Raw genomic sequence first — 26,215 nt, 5'->3', positions numbered from 1 at the left:
TATTATTTTCATCAATTTGAACCGCATTCGAGACAAACGCTTGAGATTTTATTGAGCTTGAGATTAGCAAGCGTTATCAAAAAGGAATATTTTATTGTTTGTCTCAAATCACGAATGTTTGTTTCAGAATCATTAGTTTTGTTTTCTCTGCTGTGTTTTTCGTCCTAGTTTTTATCGACTAGCTGACGTGCTAATTTTTTATTGCGCCGCAAGTGGCGCGAAGCTCGGCTGCGCCCCTAAGTTTACATAAACCAGCTTTAGTGTATGAATTTATCACCTTTTTTCCAGCCTATTTCGCAATTAAAAGTGTTCACTTATTTGTGATAATCACGATCTGTAGCATTTGAAATTTCATAGCATCTGTTCTCTACTTTATTTGTGGCTAGTGTTTGTGAGTTATAAGCATCCGTGGCTGAGTGGTTAGTGCCTGAGACTCATAATCTCTCGGTCACAGATCGCATTCGAGACGTAGCCGAAATTTTTTCTAATTCGAGGCTTATTTCTACTTTTGCTTATTGCTCTTTATAGAGCTGCTTTTGTCGTGTTCTCCCTAGTGTTTGCAAAGCACAGCTTTGCCTCTTGGCAAAAATGAAATTCTGCTAAGGGGGCGGAAAAATATTAATTAAGAGTAATAAACGTAGTGAAGATTCTTATATAGGTCTTGCTAATTTTTTCAGGATAATGTGCCAAAAGTTTCTAATAACTACATTTATGAATGCACTTAGTTATATATGCACGTTTGAGCTCAACATAAATTCGTCCTCTGTAAGTTACGTTAATAGCCCTCACTAAAGACGATCGTGGAAATGGCGCAAAAAACGTAAACGATTTCTAGTACAGTGCTGATTTAAATTAACCGGACAAAACGCGTTAAACTTGAAATTTAAAATCCGTTTTTCTCAAATTGGGTTGAGTTTAGGTGACAACTTATGAAGACAAAACTTGATTAAAATTTTAGCAGAATTAATATGGTGTAATTTGTTTTGCAAATTTCGGGCCCAAAATTTTACCGTAAAAATGGGTCATTTTGGCTTTTCTTAGTTAATCAAAAATTACGCCAAAAATGACAAATAGATCACAGACATAATTATATCAAAGTGAGCCCCTTACGTAGCCCAACAATTTTTAAGCAGGGTATATTCTCCAAATTATTGTGTAAACTAATTTATTTTTGTTTGATAGAATATATAAAATACCCACTTTTGATTTAAAAACGATTTTTAAACAATTTGCATTTTTTTGGAGAAAACATCTTTCTTAAAATTTGTTGGGCTATGTAAGGGGCTCACTTTCATATAATTATGCCTGTGATCGACTGGGTGTTTTCGGCGTAATTTTTGATTAACTAAGAAAAGCCAAACTGACCCATTTTTGGGGTAAAATTTCGGGACCGAATTTTGCAAAACAAAATACACCATATTAATTCTACTAAAATTGTAAGCAAGTTTTGGCTTCATAAGTTTTCACCTAAACTCAACCCAATTTGAGAAAAATGCGTTTTAAATTTCAAGTTTAACGCGTTTTGTCCGGTTAATTTAAATCAGCATTGTATCGAAAGTGGGATTTATTTTTAATATTTCCCAGCGGAATAAAAATTTTACCCATTGATCCAGTTTTCTCAAGTTGGGTTCATGTTATCAAAAAAGCGCCAGTCATAAATTGTTTCAGAAATTCAAGAGCTAAAAGGGCATCAATTTGTTTCTTTTAAGTTTTTCAGATTTTTTGCAACAAATTCAGTGTTTATTTTTCGGTTTATTTCCGTTCGTTACTCTTTTCCAATCTTCGATTGGCTATATTTTGAAGCTTTAATCAGCTAGCTGACCTTTATTTTCTATTACACGGAGTAAAAGAGGGCATTGTTTTCCTGGCCGATTCTAATTGTCAGAAAAAAAAACGTTCCGATTCTCCGATTTATTTTTTTCTCAACGAGCTTGGTGAATTCAAGCGATATAGCATACCAACTTTGATCATCTCAAGGAAGTTTGCATGTTGGCTGTATCTGATTGTGCTTGACATTTGTTTTAGGTTCTGCTTGATGAAGACCTTCAATCTAGAGCACTTTTCCGAATGCCAGATGACGGATTCGCCACAGACAACGTGCTCGGCCTTTCTCAAGCATTCGAGAAGTTCCTCAATCCGTTGATGGACAACAAAATAGCCTACATCTCAGTGCTACCAGATCCCTCCCAGAGATGGGACGTGTACCTCTACCCTGACCACATCGATCCATTCAACCAACAACAACAGCCATCCTTGCCTTCTAAAGACGCCCACCCTAATAATCTATCCCTTTACGTGAGCTCGATTTCATGTATATTTTACGTTGCACTCGGCTCGCAAGTAATTTGGCAGGGTAATCCTGTATGCATAGCAGAGTGACCAAATGGCCGAAAAGTTTATGGGCCAATCAGGGTTAAGTATTCGATTGTTCGAAATAAATTAGCCAGAAAAGCTTGAGAATTAGTGTAGTACAATCTGATTTGTCACAATTTTTTTGTCAATTGGTCCGTCTGTTAGCAAATAGTCGTCAATTTTGCTGAGTAGAGCAACTTATCCAAATGCTAGCCCAATCACATTTAGGTAGTGCGCCATTTTTTAAGATCGGAATTTTCTCGTGATTTTGAGAACTTTATTAAGCTGCTACCCGGCTCGTTTTTGAAATCCGAATTGCAATTGGACAATTTAACTTGGGTTGCATGCCCTCTCCTTGTTAGGCATAGCTATAGGGACTTTCTTGATCTTATAAGAACAAAAACAGTGATTAAATGTCACTTTAATTTAACTGTTAATTGTTACTGGTAGTCTCGAAATGACATGACAGTAAGTGAATATTCTAAATCCATGAAGCTATTTGTCGGATTTGTAATGGTCATGTAATAGTTCTTGAACTATTTATGCGTATGTGGTTTTCTTAGTTTACTTCGACAAATGGCGAAATAAAATTCAATTGTTAAGTCTGACACAAACGTTTTCGATAACTCGTTAATGTGAAAGAATCCTAGAGAGTACAATAAACAATAGAGATATGGAATCGAGGTCTAGAAGTTTACCAAGACGGCGCGAGAGTTTTTTCAAGAAGATGTTGGGAATTCATTCCACTCAAGAGCGGCCTTCAACTTCTTCATTTAAGTCAGAGGGAAGACATCATTCCAAAAGTAGTTCTTCGCTTACACGAATTAAAGTTGAGCCCCCGAAACCTATGGCTAGAAATGGTGTTAGAGTAACGGCTGTTAAACGTGCAGTGACTTTTCAGGACGATCCAAGTAATCCCCGAGCTCTGCCGCCTATGGCACCGAGTCAGAATCCGAAGCAAAATGGAATTCCGAAGCGCGAAGAGGAGAAAGAAAGGAGGCCTAGTGGCAAACTTGTGGTGGAGTTGAAAAAGTTAAACAACAGTTTGGGACTGAGTATTGTATCCCAGCAGGTGAGAGATTCAAACTTAATGCATTCAATCATTTTTCTCGAACCCATATAAGGTTATCAAATTAATTTGCAAATCAGGGAAAACGCCGTTTGTTAATGATTGACTTTGCAATATCAAGCAAATCAATGTTTTCTCGCAAAATTTGACTTTTTACGAAATAGATGTTTACCCCTGCAATAAGCAAGGGTATTGCAATACGAAATAGATGTTTACCCCTGCAATAAGCAAGGGTATTGCAATCGCGTACTAGACTTTTTTACCGTAAACAATTTTGTTCACAGGACTCTTCTCATCTGGACTCATTTCCTTGAAGCCTCTTAGCAACCAATTTATTGCTACAGATAACCAATTTACCGCAACAGATATATGTTGTGCTTGTTGGGAATTTACATATCTGCCCTGTTTTTTTTTATTTTATTTTTCGTTCAGCCTTACAAATTTCTGAATATGATATATCGGCTGACTGCCGTCATATTGCGTCTTTCGGGGAGCGAAAAAGTTTTTTTTGTGTGTGTGTTTTGAGGGTGAGGGGGACTTAATAATTTTTTGTTTCTTTTCGGCTTTTTTATTTTTTTATTTTTGCGGCTTATTTTGTATCGGTTTTCGGCCTATTTTATAACAAATTTTAATAAGTCTTGTTGATTTTTTTCGGCATATAGGGTTTCTGCTAAGGTGTTTTCGTCTTTGTTGCTGCATGATCATTTTGTTCGATGCGAATTTTACATTCTATTGTCTTGGCTTGTTTTTTCGTTTCAAAATTACCTCTATTCATTTTGATAGATCTAGATTGTTCGAATTTTTTTGTTTCAAGCGGCTTTCCTGTTTTGTATCGTAAGTAATGCGAAGCTCAGCTTCGCATCTGTGTAAAATTTTCACACTATCGAAAAAGTACACTCTTTTTCTGATTCTGCTATATGAAAAATGATCTACTTTAGATAACCTCTTTTAAGAAGCAAAAGAGTAAATTTCTTCAACTTTAGTTTCGAAAGTGGCATTTAATGTTTAGATTTCCTAGCGAAATAAAAAAACTTCAACTTATAATCCAATTTTTTCAAATTGGATTAATTTTAACAAAAAAATGCCAATCTTTAATTCTCCTTGAGCTTCAAAGAGCTTTTCAAAGGCCAACTTTTTTCTTTTATTTTCGAAAACTAAAGTTTTCCAAGAAAAAATGTTTTCTCTTTTTTTTCTGTTTTCTTGCGTTCATTGAATTGTTCATTCAAACTTTTCGTTAACTATGTTCTGATTTCCCTGTAGAATCAAATTTTTACCTACAGATTGAGTTTTTTTAAGTTGGATAATTTTATCAAAAAATGTCAACCATAAATTCAAAAAGCTTTTTTGATCTATTTTTTGTCAAAAAAGGCCATATACCTTTTCATCACTCAATTTGAAAGAGGAGAAATTATACGAAATGGATGTCGTTTTATTAAAATTAGATTAACCCAGTGAAGACTCATATAGGTCATGATTTGTTTTTTTTTAGGCAAAGTCAAATTTCGTTCACGCTCTCTTTGATAATTCGCAGTTTGACGTTTCATTTTTTAAAATTTATGTTCTTTTCAATCTCTGTTTTTTTTTCTTTGTTCAAAAGAAGGTAAACTAGACTTTTGACAGCAAAAAATTAAAGTCACGAAAATCGTGATCGAATTCTTATTTCGAAAGTGGGGTTGGTTTTTAGATTTCCAAGCGGAATAAAAAGTTAAAACTATTGATCCAGTTTTCTCGAAGTGAGTAAATTTTACTAAAAAACTGTCTGTCATATACTGTTTCAAAGAGCTTTGAGGCCACTTTTTTGTCTTTGAAGTTCGGAATTTGAAGTTTTAAAAATACAAGTCAGTGTTTTTTTGTTTACATGCGTTCATTGACTCTTTTCCAATTGTCTGTTTGGTATGTGCTCTAATAGAAACGGTTCGTTGAGATTAGGAAAGAGAGAAATTAGACAAAATTTTACTGATGATTTTAGACGAAAAAATCTCAGTTTTGAAATCGAGAAATTAGAAAGTTAGATGTTTGATTATGAATAGGTGAAGATAGTGAAGTCTCTTATATAGATTGTGATAACTTTTTTCAGAAAAAAATTTTTAAAACTTGCTTTTGCTCAAATTTGATTTCTCGCAGTTTAACTATTGAGTTCATTTCAAATTCGGTTCTTTTGCTTTTTCAAAAAAAGACAAACTCCGCTGTAGAACAGCAACAGCGTAAAGTCACGAAAAGAGTGAAGGACTTCTAGTAAGTTTTTTCTGCGTTTATTTCTTTTCTATCTGTATGTTGGCAGTTTTTACTTTTTGACTGTTTAATAAAGTTTTTTTTTGCCATTTCATTGCTCGTCTGCTTAATGCAACTTTCGCATTTTGATTTTTTAAGAGTCGATTTTGACTTTTCGCGGTTTGCATTTGATTTTTCTAAGTTCTTTTTTTTCTGATAAAAGGAGGCACCATCAACTATCGAACAGCGGAAATATAAAGTTCACGCGGAAAACGTGATCGTCTTTTATTTCGATAATGTAATTTATTTGTCAGAATACCCGAGCGAAGTTTCAAGGCGCTCCACTTGTCTTTTTGTATCGTTTTAGCGAATATATATATTCTTTAGCCAACATAAGTGAGGGTAATATAATAATTAGTGCGACTATTCTTTTTTTTTTTCTAAGCAAAGTCACAAATATTGGTGCCAATTTTGGTTGGTATTTTATGGCTTTTTGATTGCATGTGCTTTGTCATTCGAATAGTAATATGTTAACACGGTTGATGCATTTTTAATTTATCAATTGAACCGAAAAAAAAGCTATTTGTTTCAAACAACATATCAAAAAAAACTCGATTTCAGAAATTTTCCAACTTGATATATTTTTGGAAATGCATAATGTGGCTTAAAGCTTTTCAATTTAATACTTGCAAAGTTAGTGTGGATGCCTTCAGTTTGTAGAATTCCAAATTATTAATTGAATAAATGTGTCTATTTGTATTTGAATCCACATTGCTGCATCGCATTGGCATTTTACTAGCATATGTAGCTGCTTTATTTGTGGCTAGTTTTTGCCGATTGTTAAGAGCTCGTAGCCGAGAGGGCAGGGCGTCAGACTCGAGGTCTTATGTTCGAAGCCAATACGTAGCAAAGTTTTACTTATTCGAGGCTTATTTCAGTTTTTGTTTTTTCATTTTATAAAGCTGCTTTTTTGTTGTGCTCTCGCTAGTGATAGCAAAGCGCAGCTTCACCTCTGTGCTAAGTTTTCCAAGTTAAAGGTTTTTCAAATAACAAGTTTATTCTGCAATAAGCTGAATGGTCTAAGAGCGGAACGGGTCTGAAAGAAGAGAAACGGAAAATTCTTGATTTTCATGGTCGATTCTGCAAAGACAATTACTAGAATTGTCAATACTACATATGAAATGAATAAATTATATATAAATTTAGTTATTTAGTAAGTTTTGTTTTCAAAGAATTTCGAAAAAAATATCGTTCCCAATTAATGGGTTATATAACTTTTCATTGGTAATATTGACGATCATTTTTTTTAGTTAAGCTCGTATAATCCAATTTTTTTTACCCTAGCAAGCTGGCAAACGTAGTAGATTATAGAAACTTGTTGTTTTTTTTTAAACCAAACTCGCAATTTAAAGTGCTCATTGATTGGCAATTTTGCAATAATCACAATCTGTAGCATTAAAAATTTCTTTCATAGCATCTGTTGTCTGCTTTATTTGTGACTAGTGTTTGCCGATTGTTAAGCGTCCATGGCTGAGAAGTTCGGGAGTGGTATTCTTAATCTCTAGGTCACAGGCTCAAATCCGTCGCGTGGCAGAATTATATATTTTTTCTAATTTCAGGCTTATTTCTACTTTATCTTGTTTCACTTTTTTGTCAAGTTCTTGCTAGTTTTTGCGAAGCGCAGCTTCGCCTCTGTCTACCTGTAGACCTTTTTTGCTTTTCATCTATTATGTCCAATGACAGGCCACCAACTCAAACGTTCCTGTTGCATTTCTCATTCGTCTTATTTACTTAGCATCGCATTTGCTCACAAATTTAGCGTAATATTTACCTCTGTTCGATTTCTTCCTTTCAGAAATCGAGATACTAGTCAGTGCTTTTTTTAAAGGAAACAGTAGGCAAGGGTAGCATCAGTTTTGTTCAAGAGTCGGCATATGTTTTTGGGGATATATTTTTCTTAATAATTCGCAAATTGAAGTTTTTTTTCGAAAAACAAGTCAGTTTCCTGGCGTTCATTAGTCTTTTCCAACTGTCAATTGGCTATTTTCTTGGATGTTTAAACGTTAATTTTAGTACACAAGCATAGCTTGTGTTATAGTACAAACTATCTTTCTTTTCCCAACCTCAGTCGCAAATTTTGTTGCGACGCTAATATTGTTGCGATAAAATGTGTTCATTTTAAAAGTGTTCATTTTGATCAATAACCAATTATTAAATACAGCCAATGCTAAGGATTTTAAAACTGACTATTATTCCGACTTTCGTCATAGAAATCGTTCCAATTTGGTTGAAGGAAGCTTATTTGCAATAATTGATTTAATACTAGGAGTGAAATTTATCACTTTGTACATTATATGGCGTGTGTGGTGATGATTTTCACAAAAATCTCAAGTTAAAAAAAATTCATTTTATTTTATTTAATATTTAATTTTTTCATGTTATTACTGCTCCATAGACCTCAAAAGGCAGTCATAACGTTCGGGGCTTCGCCCTGATACGAGCAGTTACGTATTACAAATAGAAATCAAGCTTCAAGGTGTCATGAATCTGTAGCGTAGAGGTAGGGAGGAGACCCGCAACAAAATAAGAGGGTTCGAAACTGGGGAGGGTCGGATGTTTTTAATGAAATTTTTCTTATACTAGCTATAATGCGTCCGCTCTATAAATTGAGGCATGTGCAATTGGTAATTTTTTTCTTTTGACTGTTACTGCTAATGCGTCGTAGCGTTATTCGTCATATTTTTGCTTGTGTATGCGAAGTGCAACTTCGCCTCTGTCTGAAATTTGTCGTCTAAAAGCCTGTTTAACTAAATATCCTGTTGTTTTTTTTACATAGCACCATATCTGTGCATATAATTAAAATGCATTTTTTATTGCCATATAACAAAATTTTTTTTTGATTAGTCAAAGCACAGAGGCGGCCCCAATTGATTACCTGCCGGATTTCATTTTAAAAAAAGAAGGAAAAGGAAACCGAAAATTGCATTTATTATCAAAATGTTATTGAAGATTGCTTTAGCCGTTTAATATTAAACGGAGAAAAACCAATCTTGTCAAATTAACGTTCGCACCAAGTCTGAGCAGCATTTAGTATGTTATTTCCTGTTTATACAAGCAATTTTTCTCAAATTATAAATTTTGTGATCAGTTTCTTACTAAAACAGTATACCGTTCTGACAGATTGCACGAAATTGTTGAGTTACGGTTTTTTGTTCCCCACAATTGAGCAACTAAAATCAATATACTAAGCTGGCGTACTTGGTCCGGACTTTTGTGTCCAATATTGGTATCGTTTGTTGAAATCTGCAAAAACTTATTGACTTTGCTGTTGAATCTATTAATTGCGAAGTAGATCCAAAAAAGACATCGCTACCATGAGAGTAATGTTGGTATGGTTTTTGTTTATCGGAGAAATGCTAATTTTTCAAGAGTATTTATTGGATATTTAAAATAAAAATTTCTTTTTCTTTCCAGTAAATATGTTAAAAGTAACTGAATGCTGACGCTGTCATGTTTTTTATAAATCCTGCCTGGCTTACATATTGTTTTAATTTTAGAATTTTCTTAAATGTTGATTAAGGAAATTTTTAACTCCGTAAAATGTTTAGTTTTAGTGTAGACTTATAGTGGGGCGAGTAATTTGCCTTTAGTCTGCCCTTTGCAATGCTGTCATTTTATATTGTATTGCAATCATTCTCATGTGGCTATATTGCTTTAGGATTTGCTTTAAAAAAAACTGCGGCGAAATTAATTCCTCTTGATATGAGTTCTAAAATCGTTACCTGGGCTGTGATCAATTTCTTCTAATTAATATGGAATTTCTTGCATAATATTGGCATTATGTTTAGATGGGACCTGAACGTGCAATATTAGTGAAGTCAGTCATGCCTGGAGGAGCTGCAGATAGGGTAAGCATGTCGCAGTTGCTTATTTTACTCTCAAAGTCTCATTTTGAAGCAGTGTAGCGACGAAACAATCAGTTCCTATTTAGTCAATCAAGTGAAACAAAAAATCATTAATTTTTACAGAAAACATGTTAAAACTTTGAATGCACAAGACGCAGGTTGAAAATAGTATGATGATATGCAATACCAAGATGTCAAATCTGAAATTTTTTGTGTGAGAGGAGATGCTTTCTATCCACGCTTGACATTGAACGAAATTTCAAAGACTATGCGTGTCTATTAATGAAAAATTACAACATGCGTGTCTATTTAATGTAAAACCTAGATAAACAGAATCTCATAACACAAAAAAACTACATATTTGTCGTTTTGGTATTACATATCATGATACTATTTCGTTTTTACCTCTTTTAGATTTAAAGCTTTAACCATGTTTCCTGTAAAAATTGTCAATTTTATTGTTGAATTTGTTTGACTAGAATGAATTATTCTTGCCAAGGTTAATTAATATAATTAAACAAGCAAGCTAGCGAATTTAGTATTATACGATGAATCTCCTTTCCCAATCTCGCAAATAAAAGTGCTCATTTGATGGCGCTTTGCTGCATAGCATTGCCAATTTGATATACTGTTCTATCTGCTTTATTGGTAGCTTATATGTTCTTATTCTTGAGCTACTATAGCGCAGATGCGAGGAGACGAGACTTGTAATCTGTAGGTCGGGGTATCGATTCCAAACTTGTTAAAAGTTTTAATTTTCAAGGCGTTTTTTATTTCAATTTTACCCTTTTAGAGCAATTTTTGCTGTTTTGTTGTTTGTGTTCAGTTCATCTTCTTTGTTCAAGGATGTTAAACTCCACTATTGAACAGTAAAAATGTAAAGGTCACGACTTCTAATTTAATTTTCAGATTTCCCAGCGGAATAAAAAACCTAATGATCCAGTTTGTTCAAATTGGGTAATTTTTTACACAAGCAAACCTTGTGGGATAGTTTGAACTCTCTTTGTTTTTTTGATGCCACCTAAATCGCAATTCTTTGTTCATTTGGAAATTGTCCATTTTTTGCAGTATGTGCATAAGATCAATAAACAGCTATTAAGTACAGCCAATGCTAAAGATATTAACACATACTATTATTTTACAATTAGCACTTTAGCTTCAAAGTAATCATAAATCTGTAGCGTAGAGGTAGGGAAGAAGACCCGCACTAAAATAAGAGGGTTCGAACCTGGGCAGGGTCGGATATTTTAATGAACTTTTTCGTATACTATATAAAATGCGCCCGCTCTATAAATTGAGGCACGTTAGATGGTAAATTTTTTTTTTTCAAATCGACTAGACTGCTAATGCGTCATAATTGCCTTGCATTACTTAGCAATTATATAGACTCATAATTGGCGTGCGTCAATTAACAAATTTTATAGACTCAATGTTTTACTCATTCAGTTTTTCCAGTAACGTTATCGGTCATGTTTTTGCTTGTGTATGCGAAGTGCAACTTCGCCTCTGTCTAAAAATGCCAATCATAAATTGATCTTGAAAATAAAAAAGCTATAAGGCCATACATACTTGTTTAAAGTTCTAAATTAAAGTTTTTTTCTCTTTCTACCATTTTAAATCTATTTCTTGGTATGTGTTCTAGCTTCGCCTTTGTGTAGGAAAAATGCAATTAATTCAGTTTTCTCGAACTTGGGGTAGTTTCATTTAAAAATAGTCAATCATGGAATATTCTCAAAATTCAAAGAGCTTTAAGTTCACTTGCTTTAAATTTCTTGAAAATGACCCCGTCAAATATGAGATATGGTTTCATTTGAAAAAAATAAACAGCTTGTAGCGACCTTCCCGTTTTTCAGACTTAGCTCATGTGCAAGAGTCATGAACATAGTGAATACTCTTGATTAGTTCGTGGTAAATTTTTTTCGTGGTAAAAATTTGTTCAGGCTCAGGTTTGGTTTTTCGCGGCTTGAATCGTTTTTTTTTTTTCAGTTCATTTTTTTTGTTCAAAAGAAGGCACTATTGAACTGCATAAGTGTAAATATAACGATAGACGTGATTGACTTCTAGTTCCGAAAGTGAAATTTCATTTCAAAATTTTTATAGCGGAATGAAAAATTTTCATTTTGATCCAGTTTTTTTTCAAGTTGGGATAGTTTTATCAAAAAAGTGTCGATAATTAATTGTTTTTGATATTCAAAGAGCTTCAAGCTCGTGTATATTTTGTTTGAAATTCAAAATTTGAAGTTTTTTCAGAAGTTTTTTCTATTTCCCTGCGTTCATGACTCTTTTCCAACTGGCTGTTGGTTATGTTTCAAAAACCAAATCTGAGATCAAGGTTTTAATCTGAGATTAAGGTTTCAAGATTAGGTTGAGAATAAGTTAATCCTGTGAAACTCAGAATTAGCGGGGCATTCAGGGAAAATGGACAAAGGCTAAAAAAAATTGATCAAAGTCATTTGGATTTTAACCATCACAAGACCTTAAGGAGTGGAGGAAAGATAATTCTTCTAGTAGCAGAAAGTGATTCCCGCAACCTGTTCTTTAGGTTGAAACCTGAATGTCAGACTTAGCAGGGTCGGTTTTTTCGTTTTATTTTTGGCACATGAATAGTCGGAACAGTCTGTGGTACGGCGTTTTTGTCTAAAGCTAAATTTAAAACTGTCTATAATAATTAGAAGTCGTAGGTTATAAAAACTCATCTATATTATAATCAGCGATTATACGCAGATCTCTAAGTTCAAAAAATAATTAGAAGTAGATCATTTGTAGAAAACTCTCATCGATTTTATAATCAGCGATTATAAGCAGATCTTATGTTTAGGACGGTCGTGTCACTGCGGGTGACCAGATAGTGCAAGTGGACCAGCACAGTCTCCGGAACCTGACGAGAGAAGATGCTGCCCGAATATTAACCCAAACAGGACAGACAGTCAGACTGCATGTGGTGAAGACAACTTACCCAACTCAACAGCAGATCCCTTCGCAGATGCAGCCGCCTAATATCACCAGAGGTCAGTTTATATTGGCACACACATCAGTAATTACACTTGTGATCAGCATAGTGTATAACGACGAACCTTCTTTTTTTCTAGCCTAGCTCGCAAATAAAAGTATTCATTAAAAGTGTTCACTTATTTGGTGGCACTTTTGCTATAATCACGATCTGTAGCCTGAAAATTTTAGAGCATTTGTTCTCTGCTTAATTTGTGGCTGGTGTTTGTGATCAATTAAGCGTCCGTGGCTCGGTGGTTAGTGCGTGAGGCTTGTTATCTCTAGGCCGCCATCTGTGGGTTACTTTTTATAATTGCATTTTTTAGAGCTGCTTTTGTCCTGTTCTCGCTAGTGTTTGCGAAGAGAAGCTCGTGTAGAATCGTTGAGTTCGTGCAAGCAGCTCTCAAGGCATTTATATAGCTATTTTTTCCGTGACCACATTTTCTTACGTTCTTTTCCTGACGTGCTGTCCATGTACCCAGTTCTATTCATTTTTTGGAAATTGGTTTTACGTTAAAATCATTTCATTGATGGAGTGTCACCCAATATTATAAGCCATGCTATGTTGCTGCAGGGGTGGTGGTGGGATATGAAAAAGCTGAAGGACCTTGAGAAAAAACTAAGAGTCGCAGTTTTTGTGCGTTAAATTTACAGATCAGCAAAATTTTTTTGATGGTATTTGAGTTCATTTGATCAAGCCGATGTGCGAGGATCTCTGAATTGAGTTTAATATATGTTGATTTTTTTAGAGTCGCAGCCTTCCAACAGAGGTATTCGCGACGCCTCAGCAGGCAGGACTAAGTCGTCATACGAGCCATTCCAAGGCCAGCCTCAAAATGGAAACATCAGACGCAGAGGATCATTTGATAACTCGCAACCGAATCGAGTGGATAACATTCAAGTCAACCACCCTTATTCGACCATTAATGACGCCCAGAAATTAGCCGAAAACCGACGACAAGGTGGCCCCGGAATTGATGACAAAAGTCAGAAAGTTATGGACTACGCAGCCGCTACTCTCCCACGAGGCGGAAGATACATTCAGAAAAGTAACGACAACCCACGAGTTAATGAGGTTCCGAACGGGAAGTACAACTCAATGGAACGTCGACGTCGTGTTAATAACGGAATTTCCGATAACCAGGCCACTCATAGCTCTCAAAGAAGTCGAGATGTATCAGTTGGAGACCGAAATACAGGTAATCGTAACGCAAATATGATTCAAGCTGAAGTAAACCCAATATTGAATACGCCTCCTCAGAACGGGAACCAAGTTCATAATCCGAGTTTTCCGAATGGAGGATTTAAACGCAGGCAGGAGAGTGAAACATCGACTGTAGCTGCATCGTATAACCCAAGTCGAGCAAACCAACAGAAGTTCCCAAGACCATACCAGATTCAACCGGATTCGCATAGACATACAGGAAGCTCCATTTCGCAAGGAGAAATGAGAGGAAGTGGAGATAATTTCCCGGAACCGCCGCTAAGTTGGCGTCAAGAGCAATTAATGAATTCGTACGAAGAAGGAGAAAATAGGAGAGTGAACCAAAATAATCGTGGTGTTCCGGGGGATACTTCGGGGACAGATTTAAGAGCAGTGAATGCAACTTCGTCTCTGAGTATGTCTTCGTCGTCGCCTTCGCACCCGAATACGAGCTCGGACAACAGCTCGTGGCGCTCGGATGTGCTGAACTCGAAGTCGCCGCCTTTACCGCTGCAGACGACGCAGCAAGCAAGAATGAATGAAGATCAGATAAGGTTGGTATTTTCGATAGTTTGTTCGTTCGATAAGTTTTTTCATTACTCAACAACAATTTTGATAGTCCGTCGAGGAAACTGAAGTTAATGAATCGAATAGGCTTGGGAAATAAACGAGAAGGAATCTTTTGACCTGATTTAGAAGGTTAATAATTGAAACTGATTGATTATTATGAACCAATCAAACTTACCTAGTTAATTTGTTTCGCTTCTGTGCGAGTTTGAGTTGGAATTGATATTTTTGCGTGTTAATTTCCATGCAACAGTGAATATTGCTGCAGATACGAACAACTGGTGCACTCAGTTGGTGAATTGGAAGCGAGACAGTCTGAATTGACGGTTGAAGAAAGGAAACGCTTGGATAGGCAAAGACTAGACCTGGAGTTCAACAGGAGACTAATGGAGGAGTCTAAAAAATCCAGCTCCATAGGGTCTGGTCAGATGAGAGGCAGGACTGGAGGGGTTGCAGCAGGAAGGGAAGACTCGGAGGATGTGGCATACGCTAGAGCATGTGAGTCAGACAACTAATTTCAGTGCAAATCTTTTCCCAGGTCATCTTGGTGACGATACAGAGCCCTTGTGCGACTTACGTTTTTGTCTAGCGTCACAGAATTTCAGTAGCTTGTTGTCGAAGCATGGTCTATTTGTTTCTATCTGTTTATACTCTGCAGTCGCAAAGCAGGACGGGATTGAGGGATGGGTGGTTTAGGTCGCGGTTGTACTGCTAAGTTGAGCAGTTCAATGGGAACAAAATGTTTGTGTTGAAAACGGTTTATTCGGTTTTGGTATACTTTATGTGCAATTTTTTCTAATACATAAATTTTGGTGAAAAAGAAATAAATATGGAGATGCCATTATTCTAGGTGTGTGGGGTCTGAGAAAAGCTATTTTTTTGGCTTGGAGAGATTGTGGTGTACCAACAGTTCAATGTCGAAAAATAGCCGAGTAGTTTCGCGATGTCTTAAGTTAATTGGTTTCGGCGATAAATGTGACTTACAACTCTATTCCAGCAATGTTTTATAATAAAACGGCGACATTTAGATTTCGAAATTGATGCGACAGCTTAAGTCGAAATTCAAGATAATTCTTATTTAGTGATCACATACGAAGTTTTACCAATTTAGACAGCAAATCTGCAGCCGAACAAGTGCATTCGGACATCTCGAAGACCAACTCTCTTATGCAAGAAGCTCAGATGAACTTTGAAGCGAAGGCGTTGAGTAGTGAACAGAACAGGAACCTACTCGCTCAGGCTAAGTTGAGAGACTTGACTGTTGAGATTCAGGAGAACAAGCAGAGAGCGGCAGATATAGAAGCCATGTCATCGGTGCCAAGGGACGATGGTAAGTCGAGCGAACGGGTAAACCCTCACATCGCGGGCAAGCTTCTGGAAAAGGTGAAACGAAAGAGGGATGTTTAGGTTCCGAAGGGGTATACCAATAGCTATGTTACGAGCAAAAATAATTCAATGAAGAAATGTCTATAATTTTTCGGCGAACGTTTTCTGTATATCGGGAGCTTTCTTTTAATTCAGAAGGTTTCTCTTAATGATGGATGGCTTCCCAGTCAGGCCTTTTGTTTTAATTCGAGTATTGAGTTTCAGCATCGCACTAATTATTTGATGATTTGTTTTTTTAATCTCGAAGAACCATGTAGGTTAATAACAATGTATGCTGGACTTCAGATGGACTTCAACAGCAGAACACTAGTGAAACTAGAAGGCAAGAGGGAGTGTCTGGTATGGCAGCTAAGACTGCGAATGAGAACCAGTTCCAGTACCTGGAGGAACAGAAACAGAGATACCTGCAGAGGGTATGATTATCAAAAATCTGTAAATCTTAGGCAGTTGCTGCGCCACTAGCACAGAAAGTTCGACCCACATTCATACAGAAAACTAAATCAGTTTTGATACACATGCGCAGCGTAGTGTGATATTATAACACCACCCCCCCCCCCAAACTAAGAACTAAGTCGCAAATATTAGTATCAGCATTGGTGGCACATTTACAGCAGTAGACTGAATTCACTATTTAATAACATGTGCTTTGATATTTAATTAATAAATATTAACACAGTTGACGCATCTTTAATTCATCTAATAGGCCGAAGAAAGCCATTTATTTCATACACCAGCCCAATAGTTACATAAGCGAATCGTAGTGTATTGTTACGATGATTTTTTTTACACAAACCAAGCGTAGTGTATTATTACGGAGATTTTTTCCCTAACCTAAGTCGCAAATAAAAGTACTCATTTGTTGGCACTTTTGGTATATTTGAGTTTAATCATTTTTAAGGATAAACAAGTTAATAGCATATGTTGCTGCCTCATTTTTGGCTTGTGTTAAGTCCTGTTTGAAAAAACATTTATTGGGAAAATGTATGGGATTTGTTTTTCGTTTTTTTTTTGCCACGCATTTCATTTTTTCTCAAAAAATACTGTACTTTGTTTTCAGGAAAAAGTATAATAACTACAGATGTGCATTCATACATATTGATGCACTTATGAATGAACTTAGGTATATATGCACTTTTTGAAATTCATCTGCTCAAAATTATAAAAATAGCACTCCCCAAATACGAACGTGGAAATGGCGCGAAAAAACGTAATTTCTAGTTTCGAAAGTGGAATTTAATTAAGAGTAATGAACAGAGTGAAGACTCTTATATTGGTCTTGCTGTTTTTTTTTTCAGGAAAAAGTCTTAAAAGTCTCTAATAACTGCAGATGTGCATTCATAAATATTGAAGCATTTATGAATGCACTTAGGTATACTATGCACTTTTTGAGTTCATCGAAACTCATCTGCTGAAAGTGACATAATAAGCACTCTTCAAATACGAACGTGCAAATCGCGCGAAAAACATGAACGATTTCAAATTTCGAAAGTGGAATTTAACTTTCAGATTTCCAGCGGAATAATAACTTCACCTGTTGATCCATCCAGTTTTCAAACATGTTAACGAAAAGCGCCGGTCATAAATCGTTCTAGAAATTCAAAGAGCTTGAATGGCATCTTTTTTTTTCTTTGACAATCGAAAGTTGAGATTTTTTCAAGAAAGTCAGTGTTTTTTTATATGTTTACTTGCGTTCTTTACTCTTTTCCAAACTTCGATTGGCTGTTTTTTTGGGGGTTATTTTTTGGTTTCTTTTCAACTTCAGTTCTCTAGCTTTGTTAAAACGAAGGCAAAATCCACTACCGAACAGCGAAAGTTTGAAGACTACAAAAAATGTTAGCAGTTTTTATTTTCGAGTTTAATTTTCAGACTTCCCAGCAAAATAAAAGTTTTAATTTTACTTAATATTCAAGTTTTTCAAATTGGGTTAATTTTATCAGAAAAAAACTAGTATTTTTTATGTTTATTTGAGCTCATCGATACATCTATTGGCTATGGTCTACTTTGTTTGTGAAGTAAAGTTGTACCAGACGCCGGTGTTATTTTTCTCTTTGGTATTATTTTCCCTAAACCATTGAAAGGCTCTAGTTTTAGGTGTCTTTAAGTATTAGAATTGGATTCGTAAATCGATTCATTTTCTTCTGTGGTTGTGAAGTGAAAAACTGTTCTGTGAGTACATACGAGAGGCTTTTTTATCGCAAAGGTAATGCATTTGGGTACCAGACTTTTTTCAACGTAAACAACTTTAACCACAGGATTCATTGAACTGGTGGAACCTTGGTTCTTGAATAATTCAAATTTTGTAGTTCATCTTGCACGCTTAGCTTGGTGGTAACGAATACGCCTAGAACGGCAAATGTTGTGGGTTCGAATCTGACCAGGACCAATTTTTTTTTCAAACGGTGATTGTTCCGGCTCAGAAAAGTTTCGGCCTATTATTTGTCTGCTTATGTTTTGTCGGCTTAGTTGCTGCATCTAAGAATAGTTTATTTTTGCTGTTATTATTTTTAACTGCAGTTGTTTTTAGCATTTTAAAAATCCGACCGAATCGAGTTTTGCTTTTCAAATTGGTTGTAAATTAACCAGCTGGATTTGTTGAAATTTCACCCTTTTCATCTTTTTTATCGGCCTAAATTTCATTTTTTCAGCAGTCTGGTTTTTTTAGATTTCCAGCTGAATAAAAACTTTACCTGTTCGTCCAGTTTTCTCAAGTTGGATTAATGTTATCAAAAAAGCGCCAATCATAAATCGTTCTAGAAATTCAAAGAGCTTAAAGGACAGCTATTTTTTTTCTCTGAAATTCGAAAGTTGCGATTTTTTCAACGAAAACAGTGTTTTTTTTCTGCGCTCATTACTCCTTTCTAATCTTCGATTGGCTATGTTCTCAAATATTAAATGCACAAATCTGAGATGAAGTTTTCGTTCAAAAGAACAAATTCTGGTGATCTCCCCTTCTTAAGTGGCTATTTCCCAATATCGGTAGAAAAAAGTTCTGGCCTCAAACAAGATCATTTTTTACAATGGTTAATTTTTGAAACGTTTTGACTTTTCTCAAAAACTATTCTGCCAAATCTGAGATTATTGATTTAGCCGAACAAAAAAAATCAGTTATGCGAATATTACCTGCGCTAGCGGCTATGCCCTGCGCTTTGAAAAAATACAGATGGCCTTAGAAAATGTCAAATTTTTGAAATTTTGCCAGTTTGGTGGATTTTTTTTCTTCAAAAACTCACCTGATGATTCAGAGGTTGAGTGTTCATCAAAAGTAACATGGTGCTTAGATTTTTCTTACTTAATCGGTTTTACCTTGATTTTTTGGTAGAAAAACTGATAATTCTTACCGTTTTCTCGAAACCTACTTGCTAAATCTTATTATTAAAGGTTCAATCTAAAAATTAGGGTAGGGAAAGCAGACTATTCCCATGCTTTAGCAGAGAAAAGGATATGGATTTCGGTCATTTTCTCTTTTTCTAGAACTACCCAGCCAAATCTCAGACGAAGACTTCAATTGAAAGAACGAGTAGTAGTTTGCTTTTAAATAAACGGTTAATCCCCTACTTAACTCTTCCGTAGCTTTGTTAAAAGGAAGGCAAAATCCACTATCGAACAGCGAAAGTGTAAAGATTACAAAAAAAACGTGATCAATTTAATTTTCAGACTTCCCAGCAAACTTAGTTTTCATTTTACTTAATTATTCAACTTTTTCAAATTTGATAGCAAATGTAGCTGTTTTATTGGTAGCTAGTGTTTTAATTTATAATCGGTTTCGGAGCAGATGTGAGAACGTGGTACTACTAATCTAAAAAAAATTTGCAAGGTGTATTTTAAATCTTTTCCTTATTTCACTTTGTTTTGCCTGTTTAGAGATCTTTTTTGCATTTATCGATTGTGTAAAAACTCCAAGCTATTTTCCAGCGCAGTATATTTCGCGAACAATTTGAAATGCTTATTTTGTACATTTGGCTTTGTACTGTTCAATTCATTACATGCCAAATTAGTGTGCTTGCCTTGAGTTTAGTAAGAGTTGGCGAACGTAGTTCAGACTCTTATATAGGTCCTGATGTTTTTTGTCTTGAAATGTTTTAAAATTTACTTTTTCGCGGTTTGATTATTTCCTGTTTAACTTTTGATTTCTTTTTGAGTTCAGCTCATTTCTTCACTATATCGAAAGTGTAAATCCCACGAAAAACGGAATCGACTTCTGTTTCGAAAGTTGAATTTAAATTTCAGATTTCATATAATTTATCATAAAAGTCTTAATCATAAATTGTTCTGTAAATTCAAAGAGCTTTAGGGCCATCCATTTTTTTGAAGAATGAGATTTTTTTTGTAAATAATTTGAAACTTGAGTTCACTTGAGTCCATTGACTCTTTTCCAACTTTCTGTTGGCTATGTTTATATTCCAAATAATTGCTTGCAAAATTTATGTTTTAGTGCATTTAGAAAATCTTTTTGCCGCTGTCTTGATTTTCTTGCATTTCTATAAGCGTCAGTGGCACAATTGTGTAGGGGCATTCTAGTGGAAAACTTTCTACTGTGTAGGGCCTTCCACAGAGGGAATTTATTATCCAAACTCATCGGCTGTTTTCTCTTTTTTAGTCTTTTAAACCTATATCTTGGCGTTTTTCGCTAGCGAAGTGTAGATTCATCTCCGTAAAAAAATTGTGCAGTTTTATGTATAATGATTCATCTCCGTAAAAAATTGTGCTGTTTTATGTATAATACTATAATGAGGGTAGAGGATGAAGCTTAGAATTTAAGTCAATCACTCAATAGTGACATTTAGTTGTCTTCAAAAGGAATAGCATAATAAAAAAATTTATTTTTTCACACATTGTCATAGAATTTTTCAACTTTGAAGTCCCAGCGCAGCCTTACATGGATCTTCAAAAGCCAGTTTTTTTTGGTAGAACTATGTTTTTTGCGGTTTTAAAAACCAATTTCTTTTTGAAAAACGTTATTCGCTAGCTTTACTCATTCAAATTTAGATCAACAAGCTGAATTTTCAAACCGGTTTTTCGATAATGAGTTAACTTTTGGAAGTTTCATAAATCGCTTGAAGTACGGCTTGAAGAATTTAAATATGATATATCACTCGACTCATTTTAATGATTTTTTGTGGTATCTCATTTTGCATGAAAGTTTTTTTTTAAAAAAACACCCGAAGACTAAGTTCCTCCCCAATTTCAGCGGTGGGAACAAAACTTCTGAAAAAACTTGATATATATTTTTTTAAACAGACGTGTAATTTTTTTTGAGAAAAATGATCATTCTTTTGCTCTCCATTTGTAAATGTCTGTTAGAATTTTTTTCTGTACTTTTGTTTATTTTTATTTAAAAGATTTTTGGCTGAAATATATTCGAATTCAATTACCCAATTATATCGATTTAGTCACCTTATATTGCATTGTTTGAAGAGGAAATAATTTTATCCTTCTGTGTTTCCCGGGTTTCAAAACTGAGCTTTTTCAGGGCAAGTTTTGCTTACAGTTCAACAAATGAGTCCAGCCAAGAATGTTCGGTTTAGTTGCCGCTCGATAAATTTTCCTGGATGCTTAATTAACGCTTGTGATTGACTTCTCGATTTTTTTTCCTCAAATTGAACATTATCGAAGACAACCGTGTTAAGTTTTTGTAGACGTAGTTGCATCGCTAGTAGAATTGATGCTAGCTAAGTTCTCAAAATTGACCTCGTGGTTTAGTGAAGCACTGGAAACTTTTTCTTTAAATTGATAATTATTCTTAAGAAGTTTGAAAGCACGTAATTTTGTCTAATGACGTTCTCTGTCTTGGAAGTGGGATGGCAATTATACTCTTTTTTTATGTAAAAACCTGAAAAATGTTATTAGTATTAAGTGTCGATGAACATAGTTCAGACTCCCATACAGATGCGGAAGATTTTTGTTCAGGCTCAAATTCACTTTTTCGCTGTTTGACTTATGTTTACTTTTTCTTCAGCTCAGTTCATTTCCTCTGTTGAAAGGAAGACAAATTGCACTATCGAGCAGCAAAAGTGTAAAGGTCACAAAAATTGTGATCGACTTCTAGTTTCGAATGTGGATTTTAATATTCAGATTTCGCAGCGGAATGAAAAATTTACTTAATGGTCCAGTTTTCTCAAACTGGGTTTGGTTTTATCAAAGTAGTGTTTCATAAATTGTTCTAGTAATTCATAGAACTGAAAGGGCATCTGTTTCTTAATTCAATAATTTTCGAAAGTTGACTTTCTTTTCTGTTTACCTGCGTTCATTGACTCTTTTCCAACTGTCTGTGGGCTGTGTTTAAAATTATAATTTGTGTGTAGAGACAAGAAATGGAGAGTTACCAGTTGGAGAAGGAGATGGAGAGGGAGAAGGAGAGACAGAGGAGAGTTGAGGAGATGAGGTGGCAGAGGGAACTGGAGAGACTCCAGATGAGGAACCTCAACCTTAACACTACTCAGCCCAACAGTCCGCCCCCGCCGCTTCATGCGCAGAACAAAGTGAGAAGGAGCAACAGTATAAGCAGACGTGGATAAGCTAAGATTTAGAGTCAAGGGGGGATAAAAGCGTTGTGAAAAAAAAAATTTAGCTATATACTGGGCGGATCAAGGTTTTTCTCAGGTTTTTCTACGCCCATCTAATACAGCTTCTGTGCTCTCAATTGGGGTAAAAAATTCTGCGCCGCAGTATTTTTTTCTGCAAAAGGTTTTGATTAAAAATATCGCGTTTTTTGGGGTGCTCCATCCCTCAGTATTAGTATATATTGGCGCATAAAAAGAAATTCATAGATCAGTCGACCGAAGTATCTGTTGTAAAATATTTCAAGATAATAGATTTTCATTCTAAAATAACTTTGATTCAAGATTGTTTATAGCTCAAGTTTTTATGACATCGTCTTTTCGGCTCAAAGAGCGTCTACCCTAAAATTCTCGGTTTAATTAAGGCTTAGTTTTGTAATGCTAATTTTACGCTTGAACTTTTCTTTGTTGGTACAATGTGAGTGTCATTCGGGGCAATCGTGATTTAAATTTTTTTGATTACATGTCCTTTGATTAAAAGAAATCAAATTCCACTATCGATTAGCAATAAAAAGTTAAGGTCACAAAAAACGTGATTGACTTCTAGTTTCGAAAGTGGATTCTGTTTTTTTTTTAGATTTCCAGTGGAATAAAAAATTTACTTATTGATCCGGTGTTCTTAGTTTGGGTTGATTTTTATCAAAAAAGTGTCACCAAAAATTGTTCATGCAAATTGCTCTTTGTTGTTGAAATGGAAAAAAAATTATGGCCATATGTTTTTTTCTTTGGAACTCGAAAGTTGAAGTTTTTCAAAAACATTCATTATTTTTTGCTTCCTTGCATTCCTTGACTCTTTTCCAACTGTCTGTTGGCTATGTTTTCTTCGCTTAAAAACTTTTTCCGACCCAAATGATTTCGGATTTTATTTTATTGGCTTAGTGTCCTAATTTTGGGTCGTTTCAAGGAAAATGCAATTTTTATGCTTCCCTCCGAAATGCGCGAAGTTTTAAAAAGCTTAGAGTATAAATTATAGTTCAAAGTTTTTCATGACAACATTTATGTTTTCGGTTCTACAGGAATTTACTCAAGTTTTGAGTTTTCATCAAACGCCGTCAATTTTGTTTCCGGACGTGTGTTTCATGCAAGTAGAGCATCACTTCAGACATCATTTTGAAGCTTTTTAGTTCAGGTTTTTTTTTCAATTCATTTTTTGGATTTACTGGATGGCCTTTTCTTTTCTGTCTCCTTTTCTCGCATTGCTATTTCTATTTGTAAATTGTTTTTGCTAAGTTAAGTGCTGATTATTTTCTGCGATGAAGAAAAAAACGGTACTTGTCTTCTAGTTTCCCTATTAGCTTTCTACAGAATTGATAAATTCCTATTTTTAAAGATATTAAAAAGTTTCTTGTTTTTTATTGTATTAGAGTCGATGAATGTAGTGAAAACTCTTAATAGAGGTCTTGGTAATTTTTTTCCAGAAAAAGTCTAAAATACTCTAATAACTACAGATATGTATGAAAATCATCTGCTGAACGTTAGATAAATTGCCCTCTCCAAATACGAACTTGGAAGTGGCGCAAAAAACATGAAAGACTTCTAGATTCGAAGGTGGAATTTAATTTTTAGGTTTCCCAGCGGAATAAAAACTTTATTTTTCGTCCAGTTTTCTCAAATTGAGTAAATTTTATCAAAAAAGCGTCAATGATAATTTTGTCTTGAAATTCAGAGAGGGTTGGAACCATATATTTCTTTCTTTGAAAGTCGAAGTTTTTTCAAAAATAAACACTTCTGTTTCATTGCGTTCATTGGCTCTTTTCCAACCTTCTGTTGGCTTTGTTTCAGACTACTGGCTCGAGTATGACCCCTCTAAGACCTCCACCTCCATCTTTGTCCCAGCAATTTGACTCTCCAAACCTCACCTACTCTGAACACAGGCCTAACACAGAATCAGACTCCCTGCGATCCAATCCTTCAAATAGTCTTCTGGACAGCTCACTAAGTGAGAACGCGCAGAACAAACCTAGACCTCCAGTTCCTCCCAAACCTAAGCCCGGTTCAAGTTCGCCAGGAAATAGCACGGATGAGAATAGCCCAATGTCATCGATGAATCGAGGCGACTCGACATCAAGAGAACATTTGTCGGGTCCTTCGGGTTTCCGAGAGTACTGGCAAAAACAGCCTCAACAGCAGCCAAGTAGGACCAGTCAAAAACCGACAGCATCGTTCGACTCAAATATGACGCCAGAGGAGCGAATGAGATTGTACAGACAACAGTTACAGTTCAAATAAACTGAATACTTGTGAACTTCATAAATAATCAAGCAATGAAAAGTTAAGTAATCAAGCAATGAAAAGTAGAAGAGCTTGGAATAGTTGTAACCGCGTGTTATGATTTGATATTTTTTTAGACAGCGTTTCAACCTCTTCCCATAATGTATATCTTCCAATTTCATACATTTGAATTGGTAAGGGTTTCAAAAGGCGATTGTGTCAGTGAAGTTTTAAACGAGTTAGCGCTTCAATAATAACGTATGAGCTGTTGCAGGCGCAGGAATAACCAGCAAATACATGATAATCTTTTCTTAAATTACCAAATGTTTGTTTCTAAATTTTCTGTACATAATCCTTCGTTTTATGTTAATCCGTTTTTAAACGCAGCCATGTAAAATTTGATATTTTTGACACGAATATGAGCAGTTTTATGTTCACGCGTATCATCATTCGTAGATTGAAGCGAACAGCCTTCTTTTAGCATATCATGATAACTTTTCTGTATTTGAAATGAAGTTTAGATTTACAACCTTGTTTCTTTGGGTTCTATCTTTTGAAGATCTCAATCAAAAAGTTCAAAGTAAGTTTCATTTGAAACTTTCTGCTGATTTGTGTTCCAAAAATTGTTTTCAATATATACTTTTTAAAAACATAAATTTACTTTTTGATTGAAATGGTATTGAAAGTTTTCATTTTAGATGTATTCTAGCTGCTATTTATGATGAAATATGATATCACTGATAGCTATAATGTACTATCATCATCTTAGTTGCCAACTTTGCGCTTAACCAAATGTTACCATATCATCTTTACTCTGCAATTTCTAATAAATATCGAAATATCGACCAATTACAGAATCTTGAATTTCGGTTTGGACTCATAGATTAATTATTTGGATTCATACATAACCACTCGTTAGAATCAAAAAAGTAATAATATCATCGCACTTAGTTCGTCTTTTTGTTTGTTGGGACTAATAAAATTAATCGCCCAATATCGACTATTTGTCAGATTTCTTATTGCTCAATAAACTCTCTATACTCTGCCGCTTTCTTGTTAAAATCTTACAGCCTGACGTCGAATACTCAAAGCTGGAGGATCGTATTCTACCTGAAAATAAGGGTGATAACCATGTACATTTTTGCGTCACCTCGCCCGTCTAAAACTCATTGCTGTATTTTTCTCGATTTTTTTAGGTTTTTATTTTCGTCCTTTTTCTGGGTTAATTTTTATCGCCTTAGTGGCCTCATATTGCGCTGTTTGATGAGCAATAAAAGTTTTGTTTGCGTGTGTTTTGTGGGAGAGGGGAACTTAAAATTTTTTGTTCGGTCCAGTTTTTTATAGCTTGAAGGGTTTGTTCCGGCATGGCAAGTTTTTTTGATGCTAATTACACAAGCGAAGCGTAGTGTATTATTAAGAAAATTTTCTCCAACCGAAGTCGCAAAATAAGTGCTCATTTGGTGACAATTTTAATATATTTCGATTAGATCGATTTAAAAAAAAACATATAATGAAAATGTATGGGATTTACTGTTTTTCATTTTTGTTTGCAACGCTTCGTAATTTTTTTGAACACATTTCGGAGAAGTTTCAATTTTTCTCAAAAACTACCAAGACGATTTTTAGAAAAATAGTGTTAATGGAAAAATCGGCTGCTCTTCTATGTGCCTGCATAATTCGCTCGTCTATTTTCACTTTACCTTACGTTATACGGCCTTCAAAAGTTTCAGTAGGGGGATTTTTGGCCTCCTTTTGAATTTTTTCG

General features: G+C 35.0%; 1 protein-coding gene across 1 annotated transcript in view; it reads left to right on the top strand.

The window, feature by feature from the left end:
- Positions 1-25,496, top strand: part of LOC134839339 (afadin-like) — a 361,792-nt gene extending 336,296 nt beyond the window's left edge. Inside the window, exons 18-27 of the mRNA XM_063854851.1 lie at positions 2,026-2,295; positions 3,254-3,424; positions 9,481-9,540; positions 12,356-12,545; positions 13,275-14,283; positions 14,565-14,794; positions 15,408-15,626; positions 15,968-16,095; positions 21,985-22,161; positions 24,022-25,496. Of these exons, the coding sequence (XP_063710921.1) occupies positions 2,026-2,295; positions 3,254-3,424; positions 9,481-9,540; positions 12,356-12,545; positions 13,275-14,283; positions 14,565-14,794; positions 15,408-15,626; positions 15,968-16,095; positions 21,985-22,161; positions 24,022-24,468 (2,901 nt within the window). The 3' untranslated portion in view covers positions 24,469-25,496. The remainder of the gene's footprint in view (positions 1-2,025; positions 2,296-3,253; positions 3,425-9,480; positions 9,541-12,355; positions 12,546-13,274; positions 14,284-14,564; positions 14,795-15,407; positions 15,627-15,967; positions 16,096-21,984; positions 22,162-24,021) is intronic.
- Positions 25,497-26,215: the final 719 nt, after the last annotated feature.

Source organism: Symsagittifera roscoffensis, chromosome 2 (genome assembly GCF_963678635.1).
Source record: "Symsagittifera roscoffensis chromosome 2, txSymRosc1.1, whole genome shotgun sequence".
Classification (NCBI taxonomy): Eukaryota; Metazoa; Xenacoelomorpha; order Acoela; family Convolutidae; genus Symsagittifera; species Symsagittifera roscoffensis.
This window is presented reverse-complemented; position numbering and strand designations above follow the sequence as displayed.